We start from the raw sequence: 15,582 nt of genomic DNA, 5'->3' as shown, positions 1-15,582 counted from the left end.
ATATTGATTTCCACTGTGTGTCCAGCTCCGTCCCATTCTCACTTAGGAAACTGCAGTGCTGACTAAAGATGTGAGAACAAACGTCTCAGGGCTTTGAGACACAGGTGCCGCATGAATCACCAAAGACTTAAAGACATTTCGTTGAATTGTATTGTTTAATTACATTGTTGTGTGCATTTATGTCATTCTAACTAGATTAGTTCCTCGGAATTGTTCATGACTGGGAAGTTCCTCTCCTCCAAATGCTGACAGAAAAGAAAAGAGAAGGAAGAGAAGAGAGGGAAAGAAAGAAGAAAGGAAGGAAAGAAGGAAGGGAGGAAGGAAGGAAGGAAGGAAGGAAGAGGGAAGGAAGGAAAAAAAGAAAGAAGGAAGGAAGAAAGGAGGCAGGAAGGAGAGGAAAGAAAGAAAGAAGAAGAAAATGTGTCACATACCGTATGCACAATAACACATGAAATGTTGCCAAAGGCACTGATCGGTCATAAAACAAGAGGCAGTACCACACAGGAGAGCAGGGCTCCAGTCTGGGTGATGTTATACAAACCAGTTCACTTTCCTTGCTTCTCCTGTAGCATGGGGGCAAAAACAGCTGTCCCACCACCTCACCGCTCATCTGGAGGATGAAGAATGATGTATGTGAAGTCCTCGGTAGACCTTAAGCAGTAGACATGCTACCGAGTGGTTATGGGAAGGCAGGGCAGGGACCTGAAGCCGGCCGCTGGGCCGCTTCCAGTCGGGCCTCTTAACCTCATCCTCTGTGCCTCAGTCTTTCATCTGTAAAACGGGCAGTGCTTACCTGGAGGGAGGTTGCAGGGATTAAACGCAATAACACACTGAATCAAACGGTGGACGCCCATCTGGTGAAGGGGCAGCCCCCAGTTACTGGAAGGCAGCCCTGTCGTTTCCTTCAATCTCACATTAAATAACTTGAATTTGGAAGAAGAGGAAGTCAAAAGGAGACAGATAAGTATCGAGTAGACAAACGTACAAAGACCTGATGTAATCTAAGCAGATCACTTCTGGTACATGCCAAACAAGAACAGAAACCTAATACCATTTCTAGCCTTAGAGAAACCCAAAGTTTATTACGTCACGGAGAACACTGTGATAAAGACATTTATCTTCGGAAAACCGAACTTGGGGTTTCTGATCTTCATGTTAATACTGAGCCATAAAAATGCAACAAAGGGGAAAAAGGAATAACAAGAATTATCGCCATTCATGTAAAGTTTGTAACCTACCACGTTAAAGGATAAAGTGCTAGGGTCCGTGTCTTCCACTGGCTCCTTTGCCATATGATCTGAAAAAAGCAAACAAACAAGTGGAGAGTATTTAATTTAAGAGCACAAAGGTGTCCTTTGAGAACTGCCTTCACAGCGATGCAAACCACCCTAATCAGGTTTGAGAAACACTTACTTTGAATCATTACTGAAAACAAATTCAGGAGGAATGGGGTCAGACCACACCAAGAAAGAGATTAAGACAAATAAACTTCATTAAAAAAAAAAAAAAAAACCACCATAATTTGGGACAGTTTCCTTGTAGATATCTATAAACACTCAGAGTTCCAAATAGTCATGAACTATGCAGATGTCATTCTCAGGACTGTGTGGCATACTGGATTTGATTATAACTTTGACTTCTGTTTTTCTCCATTTCCTAAAGAGAGAGGGAGACACAGAATCTGAAGCAGGCTCCAGGCTCCAAGCTGTCAGCACAGAGCCCGACACAGGGCTCGAACTGACCAACCGTGAGATCATGACCTGAGCTGAAGTCAGCTGCTTAACCGACTGAGCCACCCTGGTGCCCCTCATTTTTATAATTTTAAAATACTAAGCATCTGGATGTGGTTTATGCAAATGAATAAAGTCAGAAATGCCTCCCAGGATCATTATCAAACAAAAAGTGACTTTGATTTCCCAATATATTTGCTTCTTATTTACCACTTGTAGCATTTCAGGAACTGAATGAGGAAATGCAGAAAAAGGGATAGGCCTCGGTCAAAGCCACAACTACATCTTAAGAATTTGCACAAAGTAGAAAACAGTTCCCCTCTCCAAGACACTTTATCAGACATCTGCCAGAAAACTATCTTAATAAAGAACCAAATCTGTTTGGGGAGGGGGTCCTTGAGATTTGTGCAGCACACCACCCACAAAACCCTAAGTGGCAGCCTTGGGTCAGCCGACTTTTCAACTTTCATTTTTTCCCTCCAGATCTTCATTAAGTATACACTGTGGACCAGGCACTTAGACCCAGGAAATGCCTTTGGGGATCCAAATGAGCATAGCAAGATGATTTATAATAATTTGTGTTTGTTCTCCCTAAATGTTTCCCTTCTAGAATGTGCCTGGACTTTCCCCGTGTCTTTGCCTGGCAGGTGTTGACAATGCCCAAAGGAGCAGCAGTGTGAAGGGAACATCTATTTGTTTGTTTTATGACAGCCTAGTCATTGGAGAGATTAAACAAGATGGCCCAGAGGAGTGGGGACAAATGAGGAGAGCTTTCGCCAGTGTCATTCCACAGAGCAGGGGACAGACATCTGCAGCCTCATGAGTGGGGACCGTGGCCTGGTCCCTGGCAGAGCCCAGAGGTAGCAAGGCCACATCAGGAGATGCACCAAGGGGACTTCCCAACCCCAGCAAAGGGACCCGTGGTTTGTGTCTAGCACAGAAACAAAGGGCTGCTGGATCGCAAGGGTCCTGTAAGGCCCAGACCCTGAGGACAGCAATGCCCACCAAAATGTACTAAAAATTCAAGGCCCCTCTCTAGTTTTCCAAGCACCACATCATCCTCTCAGATTCCCGTGTGACCCTGAGGAAGGGGCCAGGTCCCGACTCGGACTGAAAAGGAATTTCCTGGGAGCCCAGGGGAATATGGACTCAAATATGGATTTAAATCCATGTAAACAAAACAGGAACCACCTGTGTTGCTGATTTCACCCAGAGTTTTCACAATTGCTCCTGCCCAAGTGATAAGTCATTATAATACAGAGCCCTCAGCGTTAAGAAACACAAGTGCAGAATGCTATGGAAACAAGAGGAAGCACAAATGCCCAGCCTGGGGTACATGGTGGGGTTGGGGGCGGGGGGGTGTGGGGAGAAGATCCTGCCAGGGAATGGACAGCTGGGTCTGGAAGGATGAAGTGAAGCTCGCCGGGAGAAGGGGTTGGGGAGGGAAAAGCATTCTAGAGAGAAGGAACAGCATGGGAGAAGGCTGAGAGGGGATAAAGAACATGGCACATTGGTATACTTCAGATATGTCCGGCCAGACACACCGAGTTTGGTTTTTGAGTTTTTCCTTTTCATTCTTTTCCTTCCGGTTCCTGGCTGGAGACAGGGTGGTGGAAGCCGTCACTGAGTAATCTCAAGCTCCTTCCTCCCTCCCCACCTATCACGGCCTTGTTGCAACAATTTCATTTTCACTAAAGCATACTTAGATGCTAATGCTTTATTTTTTTTTATTTTGAGAGGCAGAGAGGGAGCGAGCGCAGAGGAGGGGCAGAGAGAGGGGAGGAGAAAGAGAATCCCAAGCAGGCTCCATGTTCAGCCTAACTCAGGGCTCAACGCCAGGACCGTGAGATCATGACCTGAGCTGAAATCGACAATCAGATGCTCAACCGACTGAGCCACACAGGCAGGCGTCTCTGGATGATAATACTTTAAAACCTGCCCCCCACGGGGGGTGTGGTATATTAGCAGGTATCAACAATGGCATTTCAGGTCAAGGGGTGTGCAGGACCTAGAGAGCTGGGGAGGGGTGTGGGGGGGGGGGGGGAGGTGGTGGTTTCCAAATGACTCTAACAGAATTCATGCAGACCTCACCCGCTGTATCTGTAAGTTAGTTCTGTTTCCTACAGAAAAATTAGCATGAAAGGAAGGAAAAAGAGGAAGAAAACGGAGGACATGGTCAGGAAAGGCAGAATCACACCAAAAGTGGCAGTGAGGACTCAAACAGCACAGTTAAGGAAGGCACAGTGGGCTTGGGTGCTGAAGGCCTTGGTTCTCCCTGCCACATCCTGAGAGCAGTGGTTTGGCCTTGAGCCAGTGTGACCTTGGATGACTCACCTAAGTGCTTATGGCTTCAGGCTCCTCCCCTGTAAGCTGCGGGGTGGGGGGAAGGGGGGATAGGGGGGCCCCAGGTGATGGATATTGTGGTCAGGCCAGGATTGGGAACCCCAGGCTGGATGAGCGTGCCTCACAAAGGTATGAGGTGAACAGGAAAAGCCAGGCGGATGATGGCACGTGTTTGGAGGCCCAAAGTCTCTTGCTTTGGTCTGAAATCTCTGAGACTAAACAGAATTTATGATGGCAAGGGCACAAGGAATTCAGGTTTTTCATTTTCTGATGTACGGCAGCAAAGTGAAAGGGTAATCGGGAAAGGCGATGTGTTCGGACCCTGTAGTAAAGGCACGTCCAGGTCTTTTATCACCTTCATTGGAGTCTCTGACGTAGATCAAGCCGTGGAGGAAGTTCTTCTGTGCACATCACTGCCAAGCACGCACACAGACCCAGGCCTGCGTGGTGCCCAATGTGCCCTGCCTGACATCGTGCCTTCTCCCACCCGGGACGTCCTTGTGGTTCGCGCTCAACCACCTGTGTTCGCCAGGCCTGGGTGGGTGTGTACCAAGGAGGGTATTTGGAGGAGGGCTGATCCTGATTCTCTGACACTGGTCTGGAAGTAGGAAGTTGCCCTAAAGGACTTCTGAGAGCCCTTGGAGCGGCATGTTTACAGTATTATTACATACAAAATCAAATCTCTTATTTAGAAGCATTACAGTGTTTATTTTTTATAAGTTCCAGGGAACAGCAGGCAGGGCCCCCAGGCAAGGCTCTGACAGCAGCTGGGACATGGGGCACGGGAGGAGCCAAAACAGAAAGGGGGACCACATGAGCTCAGGCTGGGACTTCCCCTAGCTCCCAGCCGAAGCCCTGCTCTCTCTGGCAGTGCTTTCCTCCCAAAGCCACCTCGACTCCGGGATCAATGTCTCCAGGCAAGAAGACACACACCACCCCAAGTTACCTGGGAACTGACCAAAAAGGATCTCACTGATGGCACTGATGTTTAATTTATATGAGCGTCTTCTGGAGAGTTCTCAAAAGGCACGAGAGAAGCCCGTGGTGACCTGACGCAGCGTGGCCCTGGAGGACACCTGGGCCGGTTCTCGGAGACATCAGGAGAGAGCAAGCTAGGCAGGCTGCTCGATCGTTTCTTCTTTCTCTGGGCCTCAGGTTCCTAATCTGTAATAGTCAGGGGTGAACTGAGCCTCCACACGTCCTTCTAGCTCTAGGTCCATGAGCGGTGAGAAGCAGTGGCCCCATCAGCCAAAGAGCATCTTCAGGCTAAAGTCACTGAATGATATAGGAAGCCGCGGTCAGCACCTTCCTCTGAAACTCCCATTAGAGCTCCCGCTTACCTGGTGCCCAGCCCGTGCTGCAGGGGTTACCCCCAGGCTCAGTGTATCTTCACAGGAACCCCGAGGAAGGTTCTGGTGCCTCCCTTTTTACATAACTGTGTGCCTAAAGTCACAGGGTGATACAAGAGCCAGCATCTGGATCTGGGACTTTGTGACCTCAAAATCTGCCTATTTTGGGGCACCTGGGTGGCTCAGTCAGTTAAGTGTCTGACTTCGGCTCAGGTCATGATCTCATGGTTCATGAGTTCAAGCCCCGCATCGGGCTCTGTGCTGAGAGCTCAGAGCCTGGAGCCTGCTTCGGATTCTGTCTCCCTCTCCCTCTGCCCCTCCCCCACTCACGCTCTGTCCCTCTCTCTCAAAAATAAACAAACATTGAAAAAAAAAATTTTTTTAATCTGCCTATTTTCCACTACTTTCTAGAAGTTCATGCACTGACTACCTGACATGCTCCCCTGGGGGGAATCTCAGTGTCCAGATTTTCCCTTTTAATAAGGATGTTAGATTAGGACCTACTCTAATGACCTCATTTTAACTAGATTACATCTGTAAAGCCTCTATTTCGAAATAAGGGCACATTGTGAGGTACTGGAGATTAGAATGACAACAATGTTTCTGGAGGAACGCAGCTCAACCCATCATAGTTTACTCTCTGGCCCCCCAATTCACATCCCTCCCATGTGCAAAATACAGGCACCGAGCGTCCCCCCAAAGTACTATGCATTCCAGCACCAGCTCTAAGTCCCAAATCTCCTCCTGACTCCTCATCCGCTCAATGACCCAAATCGCATCCTTAGAACCGTGGACCGCAGCCCACAGCCTCTCCAGAAGCAACCGTCCCCTATTTTGCAACACACATCCTGGTGAGCCACCCAACAGCCATATGGTTCCGCTCCAACACCTCCCTTCATTAGCCACGGAACACGGGCGCCACTCGTTCCTAGACACAGTCTGTCAAGGGAAATCCAAAGACCTCCACTAAGGATGTTCTTTCAGAGCGAACAAAGAGGGAAGCATGCCGGAGCGCCCTGGCTTTCCCAGGGAACCAGGAGCCGTGAGAGGCCTTGTGTGCTTTCGAGCAAAGAACTCAAGACAAGTTTCGAACTTGCAGTTTCAGAGCGAACTTATTTTTCCTCTGTTATTAGGATTTTGTGCCTATGATCGCTTTTCTGTTGACCGACGGCTGTTTTCATTCCTGGTTATGAAGAAGTCCTAGAGCCCTAACCATATTCGGGACACAAGGTCTCAGGGAGGCAGTGCTCTGGTGGTGCTGGCACACTGTTTATTTTCTCTTCTTCCCTGTCATCTGCAGACCTCACATCAGGTGCTGAACAAGCGGAAGAAGGACCAAGGGTCAAGAAAGTGCACACCCAGGGGGTGCCTAGGTGGCTCAGACGGTGGCATCCAACTCTTGGGTTCTTTAGCTCAGGTCACAATCTCAGGGTTCACGGGTTCGAGCCCCACATCAGGCTCTGTGCTGACAGCACAGAGGCTGCTTGGGATTCTGTCTCTCCCTCTCTGCCTGCCCCTCTCCTGCTGCAGCATGCTCTTTCTCTCAAAATAAATAAACTTAAAAAAGAAGAAGAAAAGGAGAAGGGAGAACTCCAGCTTGCCACGGCTCTCTGGTGCATCTGAAGAAGGGCTAGCCGGTCTGGCTGGTCAAAGACCTGTGCTCCTTGAAGCGGTTGGCTCTTCTGTCCTGGTTTCCATTCCCACTGCTACCTGGGACCCACCTAAACTCATGGGGGGGGGGGGTGCTGGGAGGGGCAGTGAGAGATGAGGGGCCACCCAGGGCTGTCCTGAGCTGCTGCCCCACCAGCAACCTCACTGCACAGTGCAAACGGGGACCCCAGAACAAAGGAAGGACATGCGCCCATGAGCTGGTGGCCCTGGGCAGTTAGCTCATCGCAGTGATTCACCCCCACCTCCTCAACCCAAGGTTTCAAAGCCTCTTTCTTTGCTTCTGGCTTGAAGTCTGTATGAACGTGAGCCAGACTGGACTCACCTCCGACACAGATGATCTGACTCATTCCGTGTTCGATTTTTATTAGTGGCAGAGATAGAGTGAGACAGCCTTACTAGAACCTGCATGACTGTTTTTCTTCCGTGTGACCCCAACAGTCTTGTAGATTTTCTTAGTGCAAAACGTTGTTTCCTCACACTAAGCTCATGACCTGCTATGACAGTATATATATCTTTGTTATTTGCACGTGAAGACACAAACATCTTTTTTATCTTTACAAGGTAAAATCAGTTGACATATCTAACTGGATGAAGAAGTTTCTAAAATGTCAAAACAAGAAAAGCTTTTACTGCCCACAGTTTGAAGCATATGTGGTTAAACTGTATTCTTCCATTCATTCAGTGAGGCAGTAAGTATTTAACCAGGGCTTACAAAGCGCTGCGTGGTGTGGGAAACAGAGGCAGAAGCAAATGGTAGACAAAATTAAATGGCCTTATAACCTGCAGCCCATTGACAATTATCGAGTGTAACAATTCTCCAGGACCTCCCTACTGTCTTGCTGGAAGGCTTTGCTGGAAGGGAAAACAACCTTAGCAAGAAGACAGCCAGGCCTCCAGGATCTGTGAGTCTTCTTTAGCATATGAAAATGCTGTTGGAGACTTCCTCTTGCCTTTACCTCCCCAGCTCCCAAGTATGTAATCAGCCACTCCTCACTATCGGGGCATCGATTCCTGCCCCACAGGTCCTGTCCCTGTGCTTTAATAAGATCACCTTTTTTTTTTGCACCAAAGACGTCTCAAGAATTCCTTCGTGTCCTTTGGTTCCGGATCCCCACCACCACTCGGAAACCACATCACCGAATACCGTGACAGGTGTGAGCTCTGTCCAAGAGCTTACTGTCTAGTTGGGGACAGACAGGAGTGGGGGTGGGGGGGCGGTGAAGAGGGCCTTCCGGACAATGGGAACAATGTCTGCAAAGGGGCAGGGACGGCAGGGGTGGGTAGAGACGGACGTAGAGAGAATGAAAACCTCTGAAGGACTGAGAATCTGTTAGAAAAGTCCACGCAGGTTTCTTAAGTAGACAAGTGCAGGATCTGTTAGGTCTCTGGCCACCTTCTGGTGAAGCGGCGGGTAAAAGGCAAACGTAGGTGTGAACATGGCAGGTGAGCACTGAGTGCAGGAAGTCAGGAGAGAGCCTGGGAGCTTGGTCAGGGATGCAGAAGGGAAGACTCCCTTTAATGAGTTCCACAAATTGGCACCATCTGTGGCTTCATTTCAGAAACAGAAGGGGTGGGCGGGTATGCGCTGGAGGTTATAGACATTAAATGAGAAAGGGAAAGTCATTTTCGATCTTTTTTTAGATGGAGGAACCCTCCTCTTACTGATAGACTCCCAGAGTGGGAACGGACATGGGGACATCTTTCGGATGTCTGAATAGGTTCTTCTATATCTTTGCAAGTGACAAGGAGACCTCGACCTTAGGAGGTCTCTCCCCACTCTGTGGGAAGCCAGAAAGATCTCACGTACGGATTTGGGGTCTACCTCTTAAAGTTCAGGAGACCAATTTCTTTTGAAGGACACCCTCCTATCGTCATCCCCTCTGGTCACGCCTCATGTGCTGGGATTTCCAAGTCCTTTGTTCCATTTTGGCTGGGCCAGGCAGAGCAAGAACACCACGACAGGAATTCTAGATCCTGTAGTGCTAGTGTGGTCCGCTAAGACCACGTTGGCTGCCCTGGTGGCCTCTTCACACCATGACTCACTGAGGCTTTTTACACACTGTATCACTATTAAGGGGCAGTTCCTGGGCCTTGTCTTCTCTGGTGCCATTAATTTGGGGGGCCTGAGCAGATTTTACACTTGTCCCCATTCCATGGATCCCCGTACCCCCTCCCCTCCAATCTTTTTGAAGCCCCTTCGCCACTATCATGTAATGAGATCTGAGACGACTGTTGGTAAAATCGGGCCTCACACCTCTTGGCACTTGTCTGTCCATCGGGTTCTTGGAAGACGTGGATGCGGAGGTGAGTGGGGGTGGCTGCCCTTTCTGTTTTTTCCCAAACAGTGGGTATGGGGGGAGGGAAAGGAGATCCAGACAACTGATTTATTTCCCATTTCCCTGGAAAACATATTTACCATTCCCCACTTGAAGAAGAATTTAGACCTTGCTTCAAAATCTTCAGGAAACTCTCCCAAACTTAGCACACCATGATGCCAATGTAGCTGTCTTCTGACTCACCTCCAGATACTTTGTCTCCTCCTAACTGCTCAAACCACAGATTAATGATGGAATGTTGCTCTGTCCCTGCCCAAGCCCAAGCCAGAAAATAGGAAACACGTTTATCTACGCAGTTACAGGCAGTTCTGTATATGTGGTTTTCTCTGCAGCCTTTCCAACCTCAGCAAAGGAGAAAAATCCCTAGCGTGCCCCGGGGAGTAGCTCGATCATTCATTCATTCATTCATCCCAAGACGATGGGAGAGCAAGGGCAGAAATCCTGGAAAGTGAAGTCTGAGGAGGCCCTTAAATCAAGTAAGAGATGAAAGAAAAATCGAGATTCTGGCCTGGGTACACACAGTATTTTAACATAAGGACAGAACTAGAGACCATTCTAATTAAAGGCCTCTACAGGTGGGATCAGCCTCTCGGTTTCCTGGATACCAGTTCATGCAACGGCTCTGAGGGCCAACGTACATACAGAACAAAAGCATTTAATGAAAGTGAAAAAGAGGAGAGCAAAGGAAAAATGAGAAGGCCTGTGAGTGGGGAGAAAGGAAGAGCCAGGGAGGAAAGAATGAAATCCACTCCTTGCTCTCTTTCCTGCCAGAGAGGCTTGAGAGACTTGTTTCAACCGGGATCCCAAGTCCAGAACAAAAGCGGCGGGGGCCACAGCACGGGGAGAGGGAAGGCGCGTCCCAGGCACGCGTGGGGGTGCCGAAAGGTGGGGGCGGCGGGCGCGCAGGAGGCCAGCGAGACCCGCGGGGATCGGCAGCCGCTCGCGGGGGGGACCTCGCACCGCGCCCTCAGGGCCCCGGGCGCCGCCGCGGTCCCCGGCCCGACCCCGCGCGGACCGGGGTGCGGCGCCCCGTCCAAGGTCGTCCCGGGAAGCCCCGGGGGTCGCGGGAGGCTCGGCCCCACGGTAGCTGCGGGAGCCTGGCGAGCTCGCGGGCCGCGGTTCCCGCTCCAGGTGAGGGCGCGGCGCGGTGTCACTTTACCTGCGCGCAGAGGGTCGTCCGGGAAAGCCATGGGGCGGGGTGGGGCAGACGAGCGCCCAAGGGGGCTGCGCGACCTCGGGGACGGGGTTGGAGAGCGGGAGGGCAGGGATGGCAGGTCCTGCCGTGCCGACGCGCCCGGAGCTCACCACCGCGGCTCTGCGCGCCCCTCCTCCTCCTCCTCCTCCACCTCCTCCCAGACTCTCCGCAGCGTCCTCCGCGTGCTCACTTCCTGCTTCGGCAATTAGCAAAGCCCCTTCTCGGCGCGGCCGCCTCCCTCCCTCGGCAGGCGCGGGCCGGGGCCGGGGCGCGGGGAGGGGCGCCCGCGTGCCCGGAGCGTCGCCAGTTCGGGCAGCGCCCGCAGCCGGCGTCCTTCCTGCCGCGCGCCCAGGCTCCCGACCTGGCGGCCTCTCGAGCGCCGTCCCGGCCTGGCTGCGAAGGAATCGGTGGCCTTAAATCCCGGCTGCAGTCGCGGGTCGCCGTGCTGGCCCCTAATCACGCCGGGGCCGGCACGCAGCTCTCCCACCGCAGGCCCCGCGATCTGCTGTTTAAAGTCTCCCGGTCTCTGGGCAGCGAATGCCGCTGCATGGTGGCACACGCGAGCAACCGCGATTCGGAGTTTTCTTTGGGCGATAGCTATTACGTGGCCTCCAGGATAGATGCTGCACAAAGGGAGGGAAACGAGAGAGCGCCTGATCCACACCCGTACAGCCGTTCTAGAAAAATAGCCGGGGTTCTCTCGGAAATGCGGAATCGGTTCTTCCAAGAAAACCACTAAGGTCTAATTTAAAGGGGAACATGCGCCAGTTACTTACGGGAGCACAGACTGGCGTCGTTTACTAAGAATACATTAGAGATAGTTGTATTTTTTAAAAATTTTTCCAACGTTTATTCACTTTCCGAGAGACAGTGAGCGGGGGAGGGGCAGAGAGCGAGGGAGACACGGACTCTGAAGCAGGCTCCAGGCTCTGAGTTCCGCGGGGCTGGAACTCGGGAACCGCGAGATCAGGACCCACCCGAGCTGCAGTCGTCCGGCGCTTAACCCACTGAGCCACCCAGGCTTCCCAAAGACAGTTGTATTTTAATTAAACCTATCGTCAGTCATAAGTCTATTACACAAGCGTTATAGGCAATTTAAATGTAACAGGACTCTCCTAAGGGTTTTTAAAGAATCCACATCGGCCTGGGCAGGTGAGGATGGAAAGACGTATGTAAGAGACAACATAATCGCTGTTAGCATGCAGTGTCAGCAACTGATCATTAAGGGAGCCGCCTCCAGCCCAAAGCTCAGCTTTGAGAAACGCAGAAAAGCAGCAAATACCTACATACCCTCGTGGTGACCAGAGGCTTGTTTTGTGCTTCTCCTCATCTGTTTAGTGGTCCGGAGGCCCATGGCGCTCTCTAGATTGGTGTCTTAGTCTCTGGAAGAGGCCATGGAAGAGGCAAGAGCCTCAGAAAAGAGTGACCCGCTGTGTGTCTGAAGAAAGTAACAACCTTCTAGATGAAGCTTTCTGGGGAACTTGTAAGTGGGAGCGTAAGCTTCCTTCTGGTCTGCTTCTGATAGGAAGGGAAATTTTTTCTAAGAGTATTTTCTCTTCGAATCTATTTTGAGGTTTGGTTTGTGGTTCTTGCAGACTTCTCACGAAGATGGAATTATTTCTAAAGTTGGTTGGCAGGAACCGCATATCAAATTGTGCTATCTTGTTAACACTGTAAGCTCGAGCATTGCCATAAAGCTGGTTGGCCTTTCAAAACCCTGAACTAGAATTCATCTCTGTATCACTCTCATTCTTTATTATACCGAATAGAAGATAGGTGGCAGAAATGTACTTTCAGATTAAATTTTTTTTTAAAGAAGATTGATTATGTACGTAAATTATTATCTCCTTTCATTCAATTTCCTTGTACCTCCTTTCCTATGAATTGCAACCATAACCCATCATTATCTTCACTGTTCCCATGTGCTTTGTGAACTATAAAGTGTGTACTACAAATGAGAACTTTTTTTTTTTTGCAGTTTACAAAAGAACTAATTTAAAAACAATTCTCATCCACCATCATTCCCACAGATTCCCATACAAGCTATTTGCTCTCACATTATGTCATTCGGCTTTTGCTTCTATTGCTTCTAAAGAGTGTAAAACACTCAGCTCAGGCCATGACTCAGCTTGTTTCAGCTGACTTCAGCTCAGGCCATGATCTCACGGTTCGTGAGTTTGAGCCCTATGTCGGGTTCTGTGCTGGCAGCACAGAGCCTGGAAGCTGCTTCAGATTCTGTGACTTCTCTCTCTGCCCCTCCCCTGCTCTCTCAAAAATAAATAAACATTAAAAAATTTTTAAAAAGCACTCTTTAAAATGGACATTTTTTACATTTCCTGATAGCCCCTACATACTTATGAATCTCAGAATCATGGTAAATGGGGATGGTGGACTTGCTAATCAAGGAGTCAAGCATGCTGGATATGACTCATGCCCCAGTCACTGGGAGTTTGGGTTACTTTGGCAAGCAATGCAAACTCTTGAGTGTAAGAATTTATAGGATTGTGAAAGTTCAATGGAATAATGTGTCTATAAAGATACCTAAACCAGGGGCGCCTGGGTGGCTCGTCAGTTAAGCATCCAACTTCAGCTCAGGTCATGATCTCATGGTTCATGAGTTCGAGCCCCCATTGGGCTGGTTGCTGTCAGCATAGAGCCCACTTCGGATCCTCTGTCCCCCTCTCTGTGCCCCTCCCCTGCTCATGCTCTCTCAAAAATGAGTAAACATTAAAAACAAACAAACAAACAAAAACTAAATCAGTGCCTCTCACATAGTAGGTACAAATAAACCAGCTACCTTCCTGTTTTCATTCTTTCCTTGGAATTTAGTTTATTGCAAGAAGTTCCTATTTGTTATAAGAAATTTGTTGTAGTGTTTGTGCATAGCATAGATGGATGGATGGAGTCACAGCATCAAATAACATACTTTTTGAATTGCCCATTCCCCTGCCCCGCCCCAACGCCAAACAAAATGCCAAGCCCTGGAGAAACCAAAGTGAGACGTCCCCAACTTTTAGGAGTTTATGGTCAAGAGAGACTTGCAAATACTGTTTCACTATAGAACTGGGATCATGAAGGTTTAAACCAGGAAGAGAGCATGTGTAGAAGAAAGGCACTGAAGATGTATGCAAGCCATCTGGCTGGGTGGTGACCACCCTCAACCTGACAATTTGCCTTGAAAGCTTTCAGGCAAACTTTGAGACCTTTATTCAAGATAATCTGGCCTTAAGTAGAGAAAAACATACATACACACACACACACACACACAAACTGTTGGTCTTGTGTCTTTTCACGAACAGATGACAGTTATCAGAAATGTTATCTTTAAAGAGAGAAAGCATTAACTCAAAATATATTTTATTTGATTCATCACAGAATATGTTGTTTTTGTTCATTTTACACCATTGTGGCTAAGTGTTACTTAAATTTGTGCAACCTGAGATAAAAAGTTATTATTGAGGGTATGTACATTGTATACAATGAACCCAGCAAATTGTGCTCCCAGACAGGGTCTCATCTATATAAAAGTGGCTGTAACGGGGGCACCTGGGTGGCTCAGTTGGTTAAGTGTCTGACTCTGGATTTCGCCTCAGGTCATGATCTTACAGCTCATGGGCTCAAGTTCCATGTGGGGCTCCACATTGACAGTGTGGAGTCTGCTTGAAATATCTCTCCCTCTGTGTCCACACCTCTCCTGCTTGTGCTCTGTCTCTCTCAAAATAAATAAACATGAAAAAAAGTTTTTTTCAAGCAGCTATAATGGAAGTGCATGGATTTGGGGCAGTAGGAGACTCCTTACATTCCAGAATGAGACAGTGCCTCCCTCAGCTGCATTTGTGTGATAAAACCCTGTGGAATTGTGTGTGATGCAAGAGGCCTAATGAGAGTTAATACGTTTGCTTGTCTCCTTGAATTTTGTCCAGTGTGTTAAGGCACTTGTAGGGGATCTCAGCTGTTTTACCACCTGACTGCTCATGATAATGCCCCAGTTTTCTTCTGGAAAACCGCCATTCCCACTTTCAGTCCATGTGATTAGGCAGTGGCAACATCACCCTGACTCCCGACTCTAGGGTTTGGGCATGTGACCCAGTAATAGCCTTTCAGACCATTACTGAGTAAGCCTATGAGTCCAGGAGGTGCATGGGACCTTTGCCGGGTCAGTGGGGCCGTGGGGTCAGTGGGGTCTCTAAATAACTAGCCAGAGATCATTTCTTCCACCACACCACATGCTTGTGTGTGAAATGTTTGCCAGGGTGCACATCACAGAGAGCCTTGAATGCCAGACGAAAGCATTTGAGACTATTTTTCATGCAACAGGAAGCCAGGAAGCTAGTTTTGAAAAGCAGCATATGAAAATTGGTGTTTTTGGAGGATTAGTGTGGCAGCTGTGTGTAGGATAGGATGGAGGAAGGCGCAAACTCAATCCAAGAGTGCATTTAATCTTCACAGTGCACTGTAATTTATTACAGAGTTGAATTTGCATCCTTGTCCAAAAGTGAGGGAGACTCATACCTGAAACTCATATCTAAAAATTGTAAATGTTCTTTTGTTGCCTTTTTAAGCATTCGTTGTCTCCCATGAAGTGACTGCTTTCTGCGTTTGCAGATGTTCCTTACAAATGATGCATTCCAAAATGTTGACAGAGGGACTAGAAAACTTATGTAAGGAAAATATTATCATTTTAGTTGATGTGAGCCCTATTTGACAGGGGCACAGCACTCTGGTGCATATATTTAAGCATGAATAGTTCTTAAAGTTTCTTCTACCTGCTTGGACAAAAGCCGTTCTATGTACAGGAGAGTAAATCTCTCTTGCCAACTTCTACCAGCTTACTTTGAATCATTTACCCATTACAACGCATGAGCCAGAAAACCTCCATTTTTGTGCTGTGTTTGGTTTTCCACAAAGAGAATGGAACAGTGGGTGATTCTTTGAGTGCCAGGGATCGGGAGCGGGAG

General features: G+C 48.8%; 1 protein-coding gene across 6 annotated transcripts in view; it reads right to left on the bottom strand.

Annotated features, from left to right (window-relative positions):
• The window catches only part of EDARADD (EDAR associated via death domain), a 93,037-nt gene that overhangs the window by 56,912 nt on the left and 20,543 nt on the right, over positions 1–15,582 (bottom strand). For 3 of the 6 annotated variants that reach the window (XM_053207414.1, XM_053207416.1, XM_053207415.1), the window contains one exon: positions 1,239–1,297. In XM_053207414.1, coding sequence (XP_053063389.1) covers positions 1,239–1,297 — 59 coding nt within the window. Of the gene's footprint in view, positions 1–1,238; positions 1,298–10,588; positions 11,833–11,914; positions 12,648–15,582 lie in introns of those variants that run through there. The other 3 variants (XM_027046888.2, XM_053207412.1, XM_027046890.2) reach the window with 3 other exon arrangements.

This window comes from Acinonyx jubatus, chromosome D2 (assembly GCF_027475565.1).
Source record: "Acinonyx jubatus isolate Ajub_Pintada_27869175 chromosome D2, VMU_Ajub_asm_v1.0, whole genome shotgun sequence".
Classification (NCBI taxonomy): domain Eukaryota; kingdom Metazoa; phylum Chordata; class Mammalia; order Carnivora; family Felidae; genus Acinonyx; species Acinonyx jubatus.
The sequence above is the reverse complement of the archived record's forward strand: the minus strand, read 5'-3'. Positions and strand labels throughout refer to the sequence as shown.